We start from the raw sequence: 22,878 nt of genomic DNA, 5'->3' as shown, positions 1-22,878 counted from the left end.
TCTTTAGCATCTTCTGACTCTGTGTGACATCTCAGGGCAGAGGGTGGAATGGCGTCACTACAGTGTGCCTTCTGTGCTGAGCAGTGCAGAGAATCAGAAGATGCTGAAGAGGCCAGAGCAGAGGAAACTGGAGCAGTGGGGAACAGGAAAGATGAGTATTTTATTTTTTTTATTTTTTCAATGTATGGAGCAATACATGAGGCCTATTATAATGTATGGAACATTATATTGGGCCATTATATTGAATGGAGCACTATATGGGGCCATTACATACTGTATGGAGCAATATATGGGGCCATTATGTACTGCATGGAGCATTATATGGGACCCATTATACTGCATGGAACAATATATGGGGCCCATTATACTATATGGAGCATTATATGGGGCCATTATTCTGTATGAAGCATTATATGGGGCTATTATATACTGTATGGAGCACTATACACTCCCTGACAGAAGTTATGTCGCTTATCCATGTTATGCAAATAAGAGCTTATAACCTGACGTTAAATTCATCCATTGGTTGTATAAATTATTCTTTTGAAAGCTGAAACCCTCCGAAATGTGGTTTAGGTTAAGAAAATAAATTGGCATCAATGCAGAAATATTGATCAGTTAATGGACACAGAATGGTCAGATTTTGGCAAGACAAAAGTTTTGTCGCCTGGTCATATAATGCACCCAATCCTAGTTTACATCCTCACCTGTTCTCAGTAAATGATCGGTTAATTAGTGTGTGTGCATAAAAAGAAACCCAGCACTCCAGACCTTCACTTGAACTGCAACTTGAGCTCTGACAACATTCCAAAAATTCACCCTACTACCAAAGCCTGGATTATCAAGAGGCTGAAGACCAGATCCACTGCAGAGGTGGCTGGCACCTTTAATGTGTCTCAGCGTCAAGTACAGAGAATTAAAGAAAGATTTGAAGAGACTGGAGATGTGTTTGACAAGCCCAGGTCTGGCAGACCCCGCAAGACAACTTCTCAGGAGGAACGTTTGTTTGTTAGAAAATCCAAAGCAAGCCCATCTTCCACTGTTGAAGAGCTTCAACAGGCCTGGTCACCTGAAGTGCCTGTGTCAACTAGAACAGTTTGTAGGATTTTGTCTCGAAATGGCCTCCATTGTCGAATCAGTTCCCAGAAGCCAGCACTAAACAAAAGGCAAATAATAAAAAAAAGTGTGGCATTTGCAAAGTCCCACAGCCTACTAAACGGATGGATGCTGGAAAAGTGGCAGAAGGTGGATTTCTCTGATGAATCTAAAGTAGAATTACACCACACCCACCGCAAATACTGCAGCAGACCTACTGGAGCCCCTATGGATTCAAAATACACCCAGAAAACAGTTACATTTGGTGGTGGAAAGATCATGGTCTGGGGTTACATTCAGTATGGGGGTGTGCAAAACATTTGCAAGGTGGAAGGCAATATCAATAGCCTAAAATATCAAGAAGTATTAGCTACTTCTTATATTCCAAATCATAAAAGGGGTCAAATTCTGCAGCAGGATGGTGCTCCATCTCATACATCCATCTTTACAACAAAGTTCCTCCAGGCAAAAAAGATCAAGGTGCTCAAGGACTGGCCAGCCCAGTCTCCAGACATGAACATCATTGAGCATGTTTGGGGTAGGATGAAATAGGAAGCTTGGAAGACAAAACCAAAGAATCTAGATGAACTCTGGGAGGCATGTAAGACTGCATTCTTTGCTATTACTGATGACTTCATTAATAAATTGTATGAATCAATGTTGAACTGCATTGATGCAGTCCTTCAAGCTCATGGAAGTCACACAAAATATTAAATATGACTCTAATAGCACCACAACTTCATTCACCAATGTTATGCAACATATATTTGTATTTTAAGTTAAATATTTGTTTGAATACCACATTACTTTCTGTGGGCGACAAAACTTTTGTCTTGCCAAAATCTGACCATTCTGTGTCCATTAACTGATCAATATTTCTGCATTTATGCCAATTTATTTTCTTAACCTAAACCACATTTTGGAGGGTTTCAGCTTTCAAAAGAATAATTTATACAATCAATGGATGAATTTAACGTCAGGTTATAAGCTTTTATTTACATAACATGGATAAGTGACATAACTTCTGTCAGGGAGTGTATGGGGCCATTATATACTGTATTGAGCAATATATGGGGTCATTATACTGTATAAAGCAATGGATGGGGCTCATTATACTGAATGGAGCAATATATGAGGCTATTATATACTGTATGTAGCAATATATGGGGTTAGTATACTGTATGGAGCATCAAATAGGGCCCATTATACTGTATGGAGCAATGTATGGTGCCTATTATTCTGTATGGAGCATTATATGGGGCCATTATGCTATTTGGCCATTATTTGGTGCACATTATTCTGTAAGGAGCAATATATGGAGCCCATTATTCTGTATGGAGCATTATATGGGCTCATTATTCTGTATGGAGTTATATATGGGGCCATTATACTCTATGGAGCATTATATGAGGCCCTTTATACTGTATGGAGCATTATATGAGGCTCATTATACTGTATGAAGCATTTTATGAGGCTCATTATACTGTATGGAGCATTATATGAGCCCGTTATTCTGTATGGAGCAACATATGGGGCCCATTATTCTGTATGGAGCAATATATTGAGCCAATTTTTCTCTATGACACATTATATTAGGCCAATATACTGAATGTAGAGTTATATGGGACCCATTGTACCGCATGGAGCAATATATGGGGCCCATAATACTGTATAGAGCAATATTTGGGGCCCATTATGCTGTATGGAGCAATATATTGGGCCCATAATACTGTATGGAGCAACATATGGGGTCCATAAAACTATGTAACCGCAAAATTCCCTGGTAGAGGGTGGCAGGAACAGGCTGGGTCAGGAGTTGAAGAAAAGAATGATTTTTTTTGCAGGGAAAATAGACTTAATGTTTCTACATAGAGAAAAGAGAAACATTAGCTGGGTTGAAAGGCAAGATGAGTAATTGTAAGTACACAGTGCTATATAATATGTGATTGCAATATATTAAGCAGATAACAATTTTGAAGGGAGTGCTTCTTTAACAAAAGCAATCCGCTTCATCTTCTGCTGTTAGAATCAGATGTCAACTAGGTAACATAGACAATGTGTACCACGTGTGGAGAGAGAAAGGTTCCCGACCCCTTCCACACACAAGCACCCCAGCGCTGATGTACTTATGTGTCATTTTGCGTTGAGGGGTTAATTTAAAAAGTATGTATATAAAATATGAGTATCGCTATCAGTCCTAGTGGTCTAAATTTCAATAATCTATATATCCAAGAATTCACATATATAAAGAGATTCCCATAAAGAATATAATTCCTGTATGATTTCAGTGCCAGCGGCCACATTCTCACAATCTACAGTATTTTCCTAGTGCCACTAGAATGTACGTTAAATGTAAATGTGCTTTATTTTTCTTCATTAATGGACTAATCTGCGGTCTTCTAAATGGTATAACTAAAGGACCCCTTTGCACAGTTAATCATCATCAGACTTTGGCACGATGTTTTTATAACTCTGATTGGACTGGGAAGTTTATTCATTTAGACTTGAAAATGCACCATTAACATCCGTGGCAGGGATGATTTATTTTGAGAGATTCCAGGGTTCCAGTAGGTGTTCTGTTCTTTGTATCCTGGTGATTGTGTCAGTTTGGGAGAAAAGTTATTCTGTAAAGTCTAAAAATTATAATGTTGTCATTTTATGCCCACGGCTTATTCTAAAATATTGTGTTATAGTCTCAGCAGATTTGCTATTATTCTGTTAAATTAATGATAAAAGTAAATGTCCATGACTCTATCACATAAATAGACCATATGGGACATTACGTTCCTTGTACCTTGGTCAGGTATACAGTACATTGTGCTCTCTCTTACATGTAAAGTTTCAAGAGTAGAGATGATCGGACCGGGGAAGTTCAGATTCTGGTACCGGACCAAACATTAGTCCAAAGTTCAGTTTGGGTACCAGAACTGTTCCCCATTAAAATCAAACAAAGATCTCTCTGTCCCATCCCCAAACTCCCAAACTGTTAGACTGACTTCCAGGAGAAGTCCGTGTTCGGAGTTCAGCACCGGACACTAGGCGTTCATTTTGAACCCCGAACTTTGCAGTTCAGATCCGCAGATCTCTATTCAAGAAGTAAATGCCTCTGTAATAAATTACTTGATGAAACATATCAATTCTTGCACATTGTCAACATAAAAATCTGTGCACTAAACTTAGAGGTACACAAACATGAAGCTTAGCCTGTCCACACCCTATTATAGATCTTTAAACTACGATTCGTAACATGACGAGTTTGTGAAGCATTAATGCCTGACCATAGAAGTATCAATCTTTCATAAAAGTAAAATTAAAGGATTTGTATAACTTTAAAATTTTTTTTTAATTTTGCTCCTGTTTTTCAAACACAAAATTAGCCAACATTTTAAATCATCTTTATTATAAGTTTCCTCTTATTTTGTGGCTGTAGCGTCTGTAAAACTTGTCCACATAGCTGACTGTGATGCTGCTTCTGACATAGATGGGGCAGGGATTTTAGATAAATCACACACCGGCAGCATAAGCACTGAGAAAAGAGTGAACTTATAGCTTAATATGTAAGAAGGGGATGTGTAGAAATATCACAGAGAAGCAGAGCCTGTGCCAGCGGAAGGAGATTCGCACAAGGGATGTATAAAAAGAGGAAAGCAGTACACAAATTAACTGTGTAACAGCATAGTAGCCTGTGAAAACAGTACTACTTTGGATTTCTAAAATAAATTACAAGACTATAAACAGCTATTTTCTTATTCATTGCATAGTTTTTATGTTATATTAAAACATTTTTCATATATTTTAATAAACAAAATACAATGTAGTTGAATACACTGTTAATAATACACTTGTAAGAATGCTTGAATAGTTTTATACACAAAATTGTATACCCAGTTATCTTAGGAAATACATTTTAATATATGAAACTTATAGTGCTTCTGATATAAATGATTGACTTCTAGGTTAAGAAACAAGAGAACTAATTGTGTGGGGAAGAAGATCTTACATGGACATCACGTGTTATTAAATTGCTTTATTTAGTTAGAGAACATAACAATAAGCAAGATGGTGCCAATACTGAAGACAAAGATATGGACTGCACATCAAAAAATTACACTTTGATCTAATGCTACTAGGCAAAAATGTAAAAAACTGAACATGAGGTTCTCAGTTTAACATTCTGGTCAGACTGTATGAAGCCCACTGTCACATCATGGAGGTTCACTGTGAGGTGGCAGTGGACTTCATACAGTCTGATCAGAATGTTAAACTAAGAACCTCCTGTGCTGTTTTTTTTTTTTCAAGTTTTGCCTAGTGGCATTAGATCAACGTGTTATTTTTCGATGTGTGGTCCATGTCTTTTTCTACAGCATTGACAACAAGCAACATTGTGATTGACTTGTTTTTCTTCTATCTGCTGTCATTCTACGGCTAAGAAATTTTTTATCTTGCATAGTATACAGCTTGTTTCCAAAGAGAGTGACCACCAGAACCTGGCTGAGTATATGCAGTAGCTAAATTCTAAAGTGAGGAGTTAACTCTTGAGACACCAGCCGCTTCCCTCAAGCCCATTAATTTTTACAGAGAAGTTAGCTTTTTATTTCCCTCACCCTGTCAGTTCCTTGCCATGCTGCTGCTATCATTCCTGCAAAATCAACCAGACCCCAGCATCAACATTTTCCAGAGCAGTTTTCCTAATCACTGCTCTCACTTTCCCAGGCATGTACTTGTTCAAAGGTGCTGTTATATCTATATGCAAATATAGTGATAACAGTGTACACTTCAGCACAAGCCACTGACAGACTATTAATATGTCATTGTAGCATAAGCTTAGCAGTAGGGCAAAAATCTAGAAATATCACCAAAGTAGTAAAGTGCCTGCCTCACCAGCAACAAGCTTTGAGCTATACTGGTGCTCAAGACAAAAATTGAGAATAACCCTTTAAAGGAGTAAAGAAACCAGATACATTCAGTGCATGTACAGTATATGACCACTCTGAAAGCTCACTGATGGCTACCAGTATATGAGGCAAACTAAACACCTGGATTATTTTTTGGAGAGGCTCTTTATAAATGTGAAAGGATTATATAGTTTGAATCAAATCCCACATTAAACAGTAATACAATTAATTTCCCCACAAAGTAAAGATCATATTCATTAATATATTATATAGAAGGGAACTTTTTACTATATATCATTATTCTATATATTATTATTTCATATATTAATAGTTTATGAACTGCCTAGACATTGCTGTATGATTTTAGACAAAAGAATCAAAATGACAGCACTTTGGATTATTCTGCTGGACTGCTTCATACAAATGCATCCCATGATGCTTTCGCGGGAGCCCTAATTTCTGGAAAATGACAGCTCCAAATAAGCCATTGGAGAGCGTCCAGCAATGATAATGGCAAATTTCACCTCACATTTGCATGTGAAAAAAGGTTTTTTGTCCCACTTTACATTAAACATATGTGATATTCTGGGGTATTGGAATATGGCTTGTGTTCCATAATTATGCATGATTGTTCAGGGAAAAAAAAATTCACCAGTGAAAACTCCAGCTGCTTAAACAGTTTGATAGACTGAAGCTATTCTACCGCCGGTGCCCCCAGCTGTGTTGCTTAGCAACATTTTAATTCAAGAAGAATCGAAGGAGATGCGGTCCCTGTGGAGAGGGAAACAGAAATAAGAGGCCCGTTGACAGATGATCTCAGTTGTTTCTTCTAATATACTGTGAAGATCACTGGCTCTTTTCATGAATGATAAATGGACTGTACACAGATCAATGGGTTCAGCAATAAACTCGACCTAGCCTCTATGTCTAAGGCAAACTGAAGGGCCCTGGAATTTACTCATTTGGATGATTTGGTGTTTGTTTGTTTTTTCATCTTTCAACAGTTTCACCAGACAAAATTGATCCAAACATTTTTCGATAACTTGGCCTTTTTTATACCGTTAGTAAATATTAATAGTCTCCCACATGGAGTCATAGCCATGTAAACCCTCGTGACTTCTTCCTCGTGCCACCGTAACCTTCGAAAAGCTGACCTTGTCATTAAACTGCATGTTCAATCAGCTAATAAACCAGCATTTTGGGAAGAAAAGCGCTAAGGATTTTCTTTAACCCTAGAACTCAAAAAAAAAATGTGATTAAGGAGAGCAGATTGAGACGCCAGCTCATTCATATCCAGATAGTGATTACCCACTAGGGATCCCAGGTTAACGCCTGCAGCTATGAGGAAGGGAGGAGAAGCCATACACAGATTTGGAATTTGTTTTATGGTGACTATGTGTTTAGGCTCTCATCATCCTTTTTTGATGCTTTATTTACAGTCATCATTCATGGTAGTTTTATAGCGTTGATGAGAGAAAGATGGTACAAAATGTAATACAGCTCTATCTAATGTAAGGTTAAGTCAACCGTTTCTCTCTCGGAAATACATAATGTAATACATAATGAAATCTCATGTGAGGAAATGTGTCATGTCCATAAATTGTATTGCATTGATGATAAGAGCGGTCTAGGAATTTCATCATGGGTGAATCGCGAATAAAATGCTATTATCACAACAGGGCTTTTCAATGGAGCAATGGAAATCCCTGTCACTGACTGTTCTGATGCCATCAGCAGAATATTGATGGTTTATGACAACTTGTGTTATTCTTTACCTTGACAAATTAGGAGACATGGTGTGCTGGTGAGATTTTCTTAAAGGGATTGTGTACCCCTATAGCAATTTTTAAACGAGACCATTCAGGTATAATTAATAAATATATATATTTCTAAAAGAGCAATTGACATGAAACTCTCACCAGATGTCATTAACCCCTTCATGACCCAGCCTATTTTGGCCTTAATGACCTTGCCGTTTTTTGCAATTCTGACCAGTGTCCCTTTATGAGGTAATAACTCAGGAACGCTTCAACGGATCCTAGCGATTCTGAGATTGTTTTTTCGTGACATATTGGGCTTCATGTTAGTGGTAAATTTAGGTCGATAATTTTTGAGTTTATTTGTGAAAAAAACGGAAATTTGGCAAAAAATTTGAAAATTTCGCAATTTTCACATTTTGAATTTTTATTCTGTTAAACCAGAGAGTTATGTGACACAAAATAGTTAATAAATAACGTTTCCCACATGTCTACTTTACATCAGCACAATTTTGGAAACAATTTTTTTTTTTGCTAGGAAGTTATAAGGGTTAAAATTTGACCAGTGATTTCTCATTTTTACAACAAAATTTACAAAACCATTTTTTTTAGGGACCACCTCACATTTGAAGTCATTTTGAGGGTTCTATATGGCTGAAAATACCCAAAAGTGACACCATTCTAAAAACTGCACCCCTCAAGGTGCTCAAAACCACATTCAAGAAGTTTATTAACCCTTCAGGTGTTTCACAGCAGCAGAAGCAACATGGAAGTAAAAAATGAACATTTAACTTTTTAGTCACAAAAATGATCTTTTAGCAACAATTTTTTTATTTTCCCAAGGGTAAAAGGAGAAACTGGACGAGGGACGTTGTTGTCCAATTTGTCCTGAGTACGCTGATACCTCACATGTGGGGGTAAACCACTGTTTGGGCACATGGTAAGGCTCGGAAGGGAAGGAGCGCCATTTGACTTTTTGAATGGAAAATTATCTCCATCGTTAGCGGACACCATGTCGCGTTTGGAAAGCCCCTGTGTGCCTAAACATTGGAGCTCCTCCACAAGTGACCCCATTTTGGAAACTAGACCCCCCAAGGAACTCATCCAGAGGCATAGTGAGCACTTTAAACCCCCAGGTGCTTCACAAATTGATCCGCAAAAATGAAAAAGTACTTTTTTTTCACACAAAATTTCTTTTAGCCTCAATTCTTTCATTTTCACATGGGCAACAGGATAAAATGGATCCTAAAATTTGTTGGGCAATTTCTCCTGAGTATGCCGATACCTCATATGTGGGAGTAAACCACTGTTTGGGTGCACGGCAAGGCTCGGAAGGGGAGGCGTGCCATTTGACTTTTTGAATGGAAAATTAGCTCCAATCGTTAGCGGACACCATGTCGCGTTTGGAGAGCCCCTGTGTGCCTAAACATTGGAGCTCCCCTACAAGTGACCCCATTTTGGAAACTAGACCCCCCAAGAAACTTATCTAGATGCATAGTGAGCACTTATAACCCCCAGGTGCTTCACAGAAGTTTATAACGCAGAGCCGTGAAAATAAAAAAATAATTTTTCTTTCCTCAAAAATGATTTTTAGCCCAGAATTTTTTATTTTCCCAAGGGTAATAGGAGAAATTGGACCCCAAATGTTGTTGTCCAGTTTGTTCTGAGTACGATGATACCCCATATGTGGGGGTAAACCACTGTTTGGGCGCACGGCAGGGCTCGGAAGGGAAGGCACGCCATTTGGCTTTTTGAATGGAAAATTAGCTCCAATCATTAGCGGACACCATGTCGCGTTTGGAGAGCCCCTGTGTGCCTAAACATTGGAGCTCCCGCACAAGTGACCCCATTTTGGAAACTAGACCTCCCAAGGAACTAATCTAGATGTGTGGTGAGCACTTTGAACCCCCAAGTGCTTCACAGAAGTTTATAACGCAGAGCCATGAAAATAAAAAATAATTTTTCTTTTCTCAAAAATGATTTTTTAGCCCACAATTTTTTATTTTCCCAAGGGTAACAGGAGAAATTGGACCCCAAAAGTTGTTGTCCAGTTTCTCCTGAGTACGCTGATACCCCATATGTGGGGGTAAACCACTGTTTTGGCACACGTCGGGGTTCGGAAGGGAAGTAGTGACGTTTTGAAATGCAGACTTTGATGGAATGCTCTGCGGGCGTCAGGTTGCGTTTGCAGAGCCCCTGATGTGCCTAAACAGTAGGAACTCCCCACAATTGACTCCATTTTGGAAACTAGACCCCCAAGGGAACTTATCTAGATGTGTAGTGAGCACTTTGAACCCCCAAGTGCTTCACAGAAGTTTATAACGCAGAGCCGTGAAAATAATAAATGTGTTTCCTTTCCTCAAAAATATTTTTTTAGCCCAGAATTTTTTATTTTTGCAAGAGTAACAGGAGAAATTGGACCCCAAAAGTTGTTGTCCAGTTTCTCCTGAGTACGCCGATACCCCATATGTGGGGGTAAACCACTGTTTGGGCACATGCCGGGGCTCGGAAGGGAAGTAGTGACGTTTTGGAATGCAGACTTTGATGGAATGGTCTGCGGGCATCATGTTACGTTTGCAGAGCCCCTGATATGCCTAAACAGTAGAAACCTGCCACAAGTGACCCCATTTTGGAAACTAGACCCCCCAAGGAACTTATCTAGATGTGTGGTGAGCACGTTCAACCCCCAAGTGCTTCACAGAAGTTTACAACGCAGAGCCGTGAAAATAAAAAATCATTTTTCTTTCCTCAAAAAAGATGTTTTAGCAAGCAATTTTTTATTTTCACAAGGGTAACAGGAGAATTTGGACCCCAATATTTGTTGCCCAGTTTGTTGTGAGTACGCTGATACCCCATATGTGGGGGTAAACCACTGTTTGGGCACACGTCAGGGCTCAGAAGGGAAGTAGTGACATTTGAAATGCAGACTTTGATGGAATGGTCTGCGGGCGTCACATTGCATTTGCAGAGCCCCTGATGTGCCTAACCAGTAGAAACACCCCACAAGTGACCCCATTTTGGAAACTAGACCCCCGAAGGAACTTATCTAGATGTGTGGTGAGCACTTTCAACCCCCAAGTGCTTCACAGAAGTTTATAACGCAGAGCCGTAAAAATAAAAAATAATTGTTCTTTCCTCAAAAATTATGTTTTAGCAAGTAATTTTTTATTTTTGCAAGGGTAACAGGAGAAATTAGACCCCAACAGTTGTTGCCCAGTTTGTCCTGAGTACGCTGGTACCCCAAATGTGGGGGTAAACCACTGTTTGGGCGCACGTCGGGGCTTGGAAGGGCGGGAGCACCATTTGACTTTTTGAACGCAAGATTGGCTGGAATCAATGGTGGCGCCATGTTGCGTTTGGAGACCCCTGATGTGCCTAAACAGTGGAAACCCCTCAATTCTAACTTCAACACTAACCCCAACACACCCCTAATCCTAATCCCAACTGTAGCCATAACCCTAATCACAACCTTAACCCCAACACACCCCTAACCACAACCCTAACCGCAACACACCCGTAACCCTAATTCCAACCCTAATCCTAACCCTAATCCCAACCGTAACCCTAATCCCAACCCTAACCACAACTGTAACCCCAACACACCCCTAACCCTATCCGTAACCCTAACCACAAGCCTAATCTTAACCCTATTTCAAACCCTAGCCCTAATTCCAACCCTATCTCTAATCCTAACCCTAAGGCTATGTGCCCACGTTGCGGATTCGTGTGAGATTTTTCCGCACGATTTTTGAAAAATCTGCAGGTAAAAGGCACTGCGTTTTACCTGCGGATTTACAGCAGATTTCCAGTGTTTTTTTTGTGCAGATTTCACCTGCGGATTCCTATTGAGGAACAGGTGTAAAACGCTGCGGAATCCGCACAAAGAATTGACATGCTGCGGAAAATACAACGCAGCGTTTCTGCACGGAATTTTCCGCACCATGGGCACAGCGGATTTGGTTTTCCTTAGGTGTACATGGTACTGTAAACCTGATGGAAAACTGCTTCGAATTCGCAGCGGCCAATCCGCTGCGGATCCGCTGCCAATCCGCGGCCAATCCGCTGCGGATCCGCGGCCAATCCGCTGCGGATCCGCGGCCAATCCGCTGCCAATCCGCTGCGGATCCGCGGCCAATCCGCTGCGGATCCGCGGCCAATCCGCTGCGGATCCGCGGCCGATCCGCTGCGGATCCGCGGCCGATCCGCTGCGGATCCGCTGCGGATCCGCTGCGGATCCGCTGCCGATCCGCTGCGGATCCGCGGCCGATCCGCTGCGGATCCGCGGCCGATCCGCTGCGGATCCGCGGCCGATCCGCTGCGGATCCGCGGCCGATCCGCTGCCGATCCGCTGCCGATCCGCTGCCGATCCGCTGCCGATCCGCGGCCGATCCGCTGCCGATCCGCTGCGGATCCGCGGCCGATCCGCTCTGTGTGCACATGCCATAACCCTACCCCTAACCCTACCCGTAACCCTAACCCTACCCCTAACCCTACCCCTAGTTCTAGCCCTAGTTCTAACCCTAACCCTAGTGGAAAAAGAAAAAAAAATATTTTCTTTATTTTATTATTGTCACTACCTATGGGGGTGATAAAGGGGGGGGGTTTATTTATTATTTTTTTATTTTGATCGCTGTGATAGAACCTACCACAGCGATCAAAATGTACCTCTAATGAATCTGCCAGCCGGCGGGCGCACTGAGCATGCACCCGCCATTTTGGAAGATGGCGGCGCCCATGATGGAGGCGGACGGGGACCGGGAGCCTCGGTAAGTATAAGGGGGGGGAGATCGGGGCACGAGGGGGGCGTCGGAGCACGGGGGGGTGACATAGGAGCAGGGGGGGAGCGGGCAGGAGGACGGGGGAGCGGACAGCAGGACGGGGGAGCCGGCAGGCGGACGGAGGGGACCGGACCCTATAACGGAGCACTGGGGGGGCGATCGGTGGGGTGTGGGGGGGTCACATTAGTGTTTCCAGCCATGGCCGATGATATTGCAGCATCGGCCATGGCTGGATTGTAATATTTCACCAGTTTTTTAGGTGAAATATTACAAATCGCTCTGATTGGCAGTTTCACTTTCAACAGCCAATCAGAGCGATCGTAGCCACGGGGGGGTGAAGCCACCCCCCCTGGGCTGAAGTACCACTCCCCCTCTCCCTGCAGATCGGGTAAAATAGGAGTTAACCCTTTCACCCGATCTGCAGGGATGCGATCTTTCCATGACGCCACATAGGCGTCATAGGTCGGATTGGCACGGGTTTTCATGACGCCTACGTGGCGTCAAAGGTCGGGAAGGGGTTAACAACTCACCCAATCCACACAGGCAAAGAAATCAAACCATAGATGTCCATAAATTAAGTTATGTGTAACAATGAGGAATGACACACAGAAAATGTATTGAATACGCTTGCTGAAATTTCAATAATACTTGGTTCAAAAGTATTGTTGGTGATGACAGCTCCAAGATGCCTCCTGTATGGAGAAACTAGTTGCATGCATTGCTCGGGGTGGGATGTTGGCCCATTTTTCCACGCAGACACTTTTCAAAAGCTGAAGGTTCTGTGGGCCTCTTCTTTGAGCTCTGAGCTTTAGTTCCTTCAATACATTATCTCTTGGATTCAGGTCAGGTTATTGCCTGGGCCATTGTAGCAGCTTTTGTTTTCTTTCTCTGGAACCAATTGAGAGATTCCTTGGCTGTATGTTTGGAATCATTGTCTTGCTGAAATATTCACACCCGTTTCAACTTCATCATAATGGTAGATGGCAGCAGATTTTTTATCAAGAATGTCCATTCATCCTTCCTTCAGTGACATTAAATTTGCCAGTGACTTATTCTGAAAAACAGCCGCACACCATGATGTTCCTTCCCACTTCCAATCTCCACTTTTGGTATGTTGTTTTTGGGGTGATATGCAGTGCATTTTGGCCTCCAAACATGGTGCTTATTTTGACATCCAAAGAGTTCAATTTTGGTCTTATCTGAATAGACTATATTCTCCCAGTATTTCACAGGCTTGTCTTAACCCCTTCACCCCCGGAGCTTTTTTCGTTTTCGTTTTTCGCTCCCATCCTTCCCGGAGCCATATCTTTTTTATTTTTCCATCAATATGGCTATGTGAGGGCTTATTTTTTGCGGGACGAGATGTACTTTTGAACGATACCATTGGTTTTACCATGCCATGTAACAGAAAATGGGAAAAAAATTTCCAAGTGCGATGAAATTGCAAAAAAAGTGCAATCTCACATTTGTTTTTTGTTTGGCTTTTTTGCTAGATTCACTAAACGCTAAAACTGACCTGCCATTATGATTGTCCAGGTCATTACGAGTTCATAGACACCTAACATATGTAGGTTCTCTTTTATCTAAGTGGTAAAAAAAAATTCCAAAGTTTGCTAAAAAAAATTTAAAAAAATTGCGCCATTTTCCGTTACCCGTAGCATCTCCAATTTTCGTGATCTGGGGTCGGGTGAGGGCTTATTTTTTGCGTGCCGAGCTGGTGTTTTTAGTGATAACATTTTGGTGCAGATATGTTCTTTTGATCGCCCGTTATTGCATTTTAATGCAATGTTGCGACCAAAAAACGTAATTTTGGCATTTTGATTTTTTTTCTCGCTACGCCATTTAGCGATCAGGTTAATCATTTGTTTTTATTGATAGATCGGGCGATTCTGAACGCGGCGATACCAAATATGTGTAGGTTTGATTTTTTTTTATTGTTTTATTTTGATTGGGGCGAAAGGGGGGTGATTTGAACTTTTATATATTTTTTATTTTTTTTATATTTTTAAACACTTTTTTTAAAAAATTTGGCATGCTTCAATAGCCTCCATAGGAGGCTAGAAGCATGCACTACACGATCGGCTCTGCTACATAGAGGTGAAGTACAGATCACCTCTATGTAGCAGAAATGCAGGTGTACTTTGAACGCCGACCACAGGGTGGCGCTCAAAGCAATCGGCCATCAACAACCATGGAGGTCTCAAAGAGACCTCTGGTTGTTATGGCAATGCACCGATGACCCCCGATCATGTGACGGGGTCAGCGGTGCGAGCGCCTCCGGCCGCGCGGCCGGGAGCGCTAGTTAAATGCCGCTGTCAGCGTTTGACGGCGGCATTTAACTAGTTAATGGGCGCGAGCAGATCGCGATTCCGCTCGCACTCATTGTGCGTACATGTCAGCTGTACAAAACACCGCCGGAGCCCACCTCAAAGCGGGGGATCTGCCAGCTGACGTACTATTCCGTCAGCTGGCAGAAAGGGGTTAATGTTATTGAGCAAACTTTAAACACACTTGAACATGCTTTTTCTTCAGCAATGGGGTCTTGAGTGGTGAGTGTGCATATATTCTATAGCAATTGCATCTCTGCACGCAGCTTCCCTCCCCAGCAGGGACACCCATTCACTCACTGCTGGATCTCCGTCCCACACTACTCCTTCGGCTGCTGCCTGGGTTCTGCTCATGGCTTGCAGATCCAATTAAAATTATAGATGACTTTGTTGAATAATTCACAAAAAATATGAACAAGACACAAATTGTGTCTTGATAATATTTTTTGCGCGTTATTCAATCAAATGGGTGAAACCTTTAATTTAAGAAAGATAGCCCATAGAGATTGGTCTCTTTACATGGAAGTAGACATAAGTTACCATGGCAGCCATATAAATAATGGTAAATACATTTTGCTAATTGTTAAATCTGCAATAAATTATGAATGACTGAGAATATTCTACTAACCAGATTTCCATTGATCAGAGTTGACTTGTTTTTAAATAATAGATTATGAATTATATCTCCCACCATGTCTGATCGGCTTTATTACCGTTATAGACAAGCACTATGGTCTGTTTCAATCCATCAACCTGTTCACATTTCATTATCTGCCAGGGTAATAGTGTAGTTGGTTTTCTTTGTAAGATTTTTTTTTTTTGCTTTGAAAGAGAAGAGCTGCATTTTTTAGCATTAACCTCTACAGTTCATTTATTGTGGTGTAGGATCACTTGTCATGAGGAAGGAATCAGTATGCTAATAACCATGGTAATTTTATGACACGTCTCAGTGGGAGTTGGGCAGACCACCAGCCACATCCACAAGGCAGTTTATATAGCAGAGTGTTTTAGTGTTTTAGCACTGTCAATTTCTGCTTTTAAGTACTTTACAAGAAAATTACTTTGCATAGAAGTGCCAATAAACTATAAGTATAAGGGAATTTATATTGCTGTTTTTTGCCTTTTCACCATTTTGGAGTGCAATAAAAAATAATTGTAGTCTTATCCATAAATATGAATTTAAATAATAAGTGTTTGTAAAATGTGATTTCGCGGAAGCTGGTAACAGAAAATAATTTTGTAGAAGGGAATCGTGAAAAAATATTAAAAAGCTGAATTTTAAAAATGGGATCTCAAATTGCTTTTTGTGTGGAACGGTTACATCCCCGACCAAAAAGCACTATATTCATAATACCCTTAATAAAACTTATTGTTTTTATGGCCATGTGTATGTTTTGTTTATTTGTTTCCTATTATATTGTATATTAAAAGTTAAGTTTTATTAGGAGTATTACTAATATGGTGCTTTTTGGTCGGTGATTATACATTTTTTGTGGCACTTTGAATACATTTTGTTCGGTAGAATTGGAACTGTTACACTATTACAAAATTACACACATCTATATTTTACATAGTTAAAAAACACAGCATGTTCCACAACTCAAAGATGATGAAGGAGCACAATGCTCTTATGTAAATGTATTGTCCCTAAAATTCTAGCTTTTTCCCATAAATCCATTAGCAAAATACAGTCCAAGGTTTTACACTATTTATACTGATGTGTCTTGAAGAGATCTTTTCAGTTAATATAATTTTACTTAAACTGAGTACTGGTTCCAAATGCAATTGCTCCACTGATTCTGGGACAGTTTTTATTTTTTTTCTGTGCCCCTCCATTCGTATGTTATGCAGCAGGGAAATAAAGGTGCAAATTTACTTTTCAACCAACTAAGCTTGGGGGGCGTCGCTGTGTTTTGATTGGCCAACATTAGAGGAGAAAAAGCAAACACCCACAAAAAAGTTCTGTGTATGCCCAGTTGGTAGAAGAGAAGTTTACTAGTGATGAGTGATGAGCGAATATACTCGTTACTCGAGATTTCTCGAGCACACTCAGGTGTCCTCCGAGTATTTTTTAGTTCTTCGGAGATTTAGTTTTTCTTGCTGCAGCTGAATGATTTACATCTGTTAGCCAGCAAAAGTACATGTGGGGGTTGCCTGGTTGCTAGGGAATCCCGACATGTACTTATGCTGGCTAACAGATGTAAATCATTCAGCTGCGGCGATAAAAACTAAATCTCCGAGCACTAAAAAATACTCGGAGGACACCTTAGCGTGCTCGAGAAATCTCGAGTAATGAGTATATTCGCTCATCACTAAAGTTTACCAAAAAGGAAAATCTTGGAATGCAGGAGCACAGAAGAAAAATAAGATCTGTCCTAGAATCAATGGAATTGCAACAATTGGAGGAGCCTACTCAGGTTAAATGAAATAATCTAGTAAGAGGTCCTTTTTAAGTGGTTATGGTTGTTTCAGTAGTGCAAAACAATATAAAACTTTACCTTACATCTTATCAGAGAAATATACTTGTTTTTCATTTATGAGCCATTTATTCTCGCCCTTAATTCCAGAACTAATTATTCACTCTAACACATTCCCATACAACTGATTATCATTCTTAGAGCTCAGGTAGATGTTTGTGGATCTTAGTCCATGCACGGAACGTAATGCACAAACTGTCCGATGGTCTCACGATCTGAACTTGATATTGTCATCAATGCCGGTGAGGATGTCGAGTTTGGGTCAAGAGATTTGCTAATAAACAGTGCATTGCCATCCGTTTTTGGATCGAGATCCACAGATGTCTACATGATCCCTTACTGAAGACAAGACATGCCAGATCACTGAAGGATCAGGTAACAAATGCTTATTGAGGGGTATGCAAATTGCCTCTTCAGAGAGAAAGAGGACTTAAACTCTATAGCACCAACTGTTGGTAGTAGCGATTCTACAAGTCACAATCAACCCTTTAAGGAGTCTTGCAATTTGACTTAGGATAAAATGCTGTAGCCATCTTGATTGTGGCATTACTGTGGGGTAGGTATTAAAGGGTAGGATGAGTGAGAAATGGGGCTGCAATGTTGGATAAAGTATTTTATTTTGTCCCTGTGCTGGATTCACATCTAGTACATTTACAACAAGTTTTGTAATTTTTTGAAAAGTTGCAAATGATAAATCCGGTAAACACATATTGAAACCCCACATGACGCCTACAGTAGCAAACAGAAACAGGCAAAGCCCATATAAAATGGACTTTAAACAAGCCACAAATGGAGAGATAAATTTGCTGCAAACAAAAAAAAAGACGCAAAACACTAAAACTTGCCAAAAACAGATGTAAATGCAATAATGAATCAGGGCCTTAGTATGGCTTTTTATATTGGACTGTGCGGGATGGAGTGTCATACATTACTGTACTATGCAATACCTTTTCTATTGCATTTTACTGACATCTACCATCCAGTGGGAAAGAGCTCTGTGGAAACGTTTAGTTTGTTTGTTGGAAGCCTTTCTGGTGTAATCACAAAATATATAAAAAAAAAGTGATGTGAACAGTCCCTAATTTGTCTTTTGAGTTGCACTAATTTGTTACCTTAGCACAAGTCCTATTTTTATTTTATTTTTTTTAATCTACAGTATTTGTGCTGCTTTTTCCATCTTGTTAAATTATACAACATCATTATTACACATAACATGTTCACGTTATTTACTGACCCCTAGACTCTTGTGTAGGATAGTGTAAGCTATTTCTCATCTGGGTGAATACCTGCTTTCTATGCCGGGTCTGCTGTTTGGTCCACAGCTGATGATATTTTCTATTATATTTTAAGACTATTTTATTTAACAAATTAATAATTTCAATTTCATTTTTTTTTACAGGCCAGTGAAAAAAACAAGCTGAGAAGTAATCCTGTAAAGTAAGAAAATATTTTACATTTCTCAAACCATACTATTCACGTGAATGAAAAAGCTTGTACAATAAAGGCCACCAAAGAAAACTGAAAATAAAGTAGCTGTTGATACCATCAATATGTAGCTAGCTTTTCATTCAAGTTAAGACTATGGTATAAAACATTCATTTATTTCCTTAGCATTTTACCTCTTACCTCCTACTTATATTATTATTATATAGTTTACCTATGGGACTTATCATCTTGCATATATACTAAAGAATTTTTAAAATTGGTACAACCATCTCAACAGTGAAGCTGCCCATGCACGTCAGCTGAGAGCTATATCTGCCAACCTTCACATGCACACTCATTATGAATTAGCGTACAAGTGTTCTAAATGAGCAGTAATAAGTGAGTCTCTGACAGACCTCCCTGGCGGGAGCTAATACGCCATAGAAACAAAAGATTGAGTGTTGAGTATCGTTCACTCTTCAGACACCTTCCCTCGGAGAGAGATGACACGTTAGGACATTGGGGGATTCGTACAATGTTACTCTAATGTCTTCATGTATAAATAGTCCCTCAACCTCTGGGACTCCATCGGCTGGGAAACACCAACTTCCAGGTTGCCCTGTGAGTCTTTGTCCTTTATTAATTTTTTAAAGGAAGACCAAAACATGAAAAATTTACCATAGAAAGTTACAGAAACTCAGGTATACGCCACTTTTTTTATTTGTGATTTTAAGTTTTACGGTCAAATATGAACTCGTCACAATATCTTACTTTGGAAATAAAAATATAAAGAATATTGAAGAGGAGGAAAATAAACTCAAATCTTATCGCAACGCAGCAAGATGTATCACATATGACGGTAATACGTCTCGAGTTTGGGTCTCACAACCATTTTCTCTCCATCCAAGAGAAACGGTGTAATTGTGCTAGCCATAACTCTGATCAGAGTTTGATCAAAATAGGACCTGTTTTTCTCTTAGGTGCTGAGAAACAAAAAAGTTTTTCCACCGTCTCTATTCAGTCAGTTTGTGAAAATCAAACACACTCAGATGTTATCCAAGTGTGGTCCGATGTTTTCCACGAATCCACAGACTTGCATTGCTAATTTTGATCTGTCGCTCAGATCAAAATCAGACATGTCACCAATTTTTCCTCTGACCGTTTGGGTCACAGCCCCATAAAATAACATGGGTGCGAGTGTTATCCATCAAAGCCACAGATAGCACTCGTCCAATTTAAGTGGTCGTGTACGAGCCCTTACAGTGGAAAATTGTCTCTAATGACCATGGATGTACTGTATAATGAATTGTTTTCAAGTCCTAAAAGAATTTTGAATATAGAAATTCCACCTATACTGTAGGTTCCAGTTCTTAGTTTTTTTGTCATGGTTGCCATATCTAGATAATCTCTTTCTCAAAACTTTCTACCTCAGAAATTTCATTAAAAATTAAACAATTTTTAAACCAAAACTACTATGTTTTGTGAATTCCAATAATGGTAAAACTGACAATGGAATCTTTTCATTCCGTTGGGACAGATGACAAAGTGAAACACTTAAAGAAACCAAAACACATTCTTTGAAATGGTTAGTGTGCATGTGTCCTTGAAATGTACAGTGGCTTTCAAAAGTATTCACCCCCTTGGCTTTTTACCTATTTTGTTACAGGACAACCTGTGTTTCAATATTTTTTAAATCTGATTTGTGTGTGATCCATCAGCACTAAATAGTCTAAGCTGGTGAAGTGAGAAAAATTAAATTTATGGGATCAAATAGCAAAAAATTGACATGTTCATATGTATTCACACTTTTGCTATGAAACCCCTAAAACTTTCTGGTGCAAGCAATTACCTTCATAAGTCACATACTTAGTGAAAGGCAGTCCACCTGTGTGCAATACAAGTAATACAGCTACAGGGACCGATAGGGACCAATGGAGGCTGATCAGACCTGAATTTTCTTAGTTGTGTTTGTTGTTTGGCATGTCACATTGTAAGATCAGGTAGGCAAACCTACTGCCATTACTTTTAGTTAGTAAGTTGAGTACATACAAGAAATTCACAAATAAACAAGTACAATAGGACAAATGTACAAACGCTGCATAAGATGAAATTTAGCAATAAAGCCCTGACATCAGTCCGCAAAGAGTTATTCTGTGTAGGAGAAGTATGACAAAAAAAAGAAGCCAGTAAATGGATGCTTCAAATAAGTGTAAAATGTATATCTAAATGCAGGCTGGAACTGGAACGTTTTAACAGTAATGACATCTATGCCTTCTCCCCAACCGAAACAGCTGTCAGCGGCACTTACATTCAGTGCAACATATTAGCACGGGGCTGTTTGCCAAAACCATTTGCATTTAGAGAATTACACTTTTACACTTGTTAAAATTGAAAATGACTAAACAAATGGCATGTGATGAGCTGCCTAACCTGTAATCTGTGCATTTAATGCCTAGTAACTACAGAGACTAATACAATACACAGTGTGATCACTTTCCTCTCTACAGTGGCTTGCAAAAGTATTCAACCCCTTGGCTTTTTACTTATTTTGATACATTACAAACTGTGCTTAAATATTTTTGCAATCCGATTTGTGTGTGATGCATCATCCCTAAATAGTCTAAGTTAGTTTAGTGATAAAAATATAGGCATAAATTAAATTTATGTGATCAAATAACTAAAAATTGGCATTTGCATATGTATTCATATATTTTGCTATGAAGCCCCTAAAACTTTCTGGTGTAAGCAGTTACTATCATAAGTCACATGTTTAGTGACAGGAAGTCCACCTGTGTGCAGTCTAAGTGTCACATGGCCTGTCAGTATATACACACCTTTTCTGAAAGGCCACAGAGGCTGCATCTCCATTAACAAGATGCACCACTAACCAAACACCATGAAGACCAAGCAGATCTCCAAATAAGCCAGGAACAAAGCTGTTGAGTACAAAGTACAAATCAGGTGTCATGAATCTTTAAGTGATTCCTTTTGGTCCAGCAACAGTTAATGTCAGTCTCTTGCTGGCAGTTATTTTAGACTTGTCAGCTGATGTTGGTTGGTAATTACTCCCACCTACCTTAAAATAGTCACATGACCCATCAGCTGTTAGCCTGTTAGAGTTCTTCAATGCAGACCAGCTAAAAGAGTGGAGCTCTCTTATGACAGTGGTGTTGCTGCTGTTTGAGTTCTGATTCCTGGTGCCGTTTTTTCTGCTGCTGCTCTGGAGCTTAGTAGTAGACCCTGAGCTGAGTATTTTTTTGTCTTTCCCCTGTTTGTCTCTTCACCTGTGTGTTACCATCTGCCTTGGTGAGGCTAGTGTCCTTGCATGCCAGTGCACTAGCCAGGTTGAGTAGAGGTGACAGTCGGAGTAGGCATGTGAGGCGGTTGGGAGAATGACCTGCATAGGGCATTAGGGGAGTTTAGAGACAGGCGCAGGTTGGTGTCAGGAGGTGTCCCATCCCTTGCTCCCTACCTATATACTGTGTCATCCATCAAACCTATCCGTGTCCGAGCATGACATCAGGATTGGGTTATAAAAAAATCCCAACCTCTTATAATTATCTAAAGCACCATCAAATCCATTATCATCAAATGGAAAAACATGGCACCACAACAAAACTGCCAAGATTTGGCAGTCCAGTAAAACTCTCAGCCTAGGCAAGGAGGGCATTAATCAGAGTGTCAGCAGTAACCCTGAAGAAGCTGCAGAATTCTCAAGCAGAGACTAAAGTAACTGTCCATACAGTTGTGGTCAAAAGTTTACATTCCCCGGCCGAATTTTTGCATTTTTGACCTTTTTTTTCAGAGAATATGAATGATAACACCAAAACTTTTTCTCCACTCATGGTTAGTGGTTGGGTGAAGCCATTTATTTTCAAACTACTGTGTTTTCTCTTTATAAATTATATTGACAACCCAAAACATCCAAAAGTTTACATACCCTGGTGATTTTGGCCTGATAACATGCATTGACATAAATGGGTTTGACTGGCTACTAAAGGTAACATCCTCACCTGTGACCTGTTTGCTTGTAATCAGTGTGTGCATAAAGGCTGAGTGAGTTTCTGGGATCCAGGCAGACTCTTGCAACTCTCATCCAGCCACTGACGCTTCTGGATTGTGAG

The 22,878-nt window shown here is 40.0% G+C and overlaps 1 protein-coding gene across 5 annotated transcripts in view; it reads left to right on the top strand.

Annotated features, from left to right (window-relative positions):
- Positions 1–22,878, top strand: part of AFF2 (ALF transcription elongation factor 2) — a 706,159-nt gene that overhangs the window by 521,437 nt on the left and 161,844 nt on the right. For all 5 annotated transcript variants that reach the window (XM_077285241.1, XM_077285245.1, XM_077285243.1 and 2 more), the window contains one exon: positions 18,729–18,766. In XM_077285241.1, coding sequence (XP_077141356.1) covers positions 18,729–18,766 — 38 coding nt within the window. The remainder of the gene's footprint in view (positions 1–18,728; positions 18,767–22,878) is intronic.

Source organism: Ranitomeya variabilis, chromosome 2 (assembly GCF_051348905.1).
Source record: "Ranitomeya variabilis isolate aRanVar5 chromosome 2, aRanVar5.hap1, whole genome shotgun sequence".
In the NCBI taxonomy this organism is placed as follows: Eukaryota; Metazoa; Chordata; class Amphibia; order Anura; family Dendrobatidae; genus Ranitomeya; species Ranitomeya variabilis.
The sequence above is the reverse complement of the archived record's forward strand: the minus strand, read 5'-3'. Positions and strand labels throughout refer to the sequence as shown.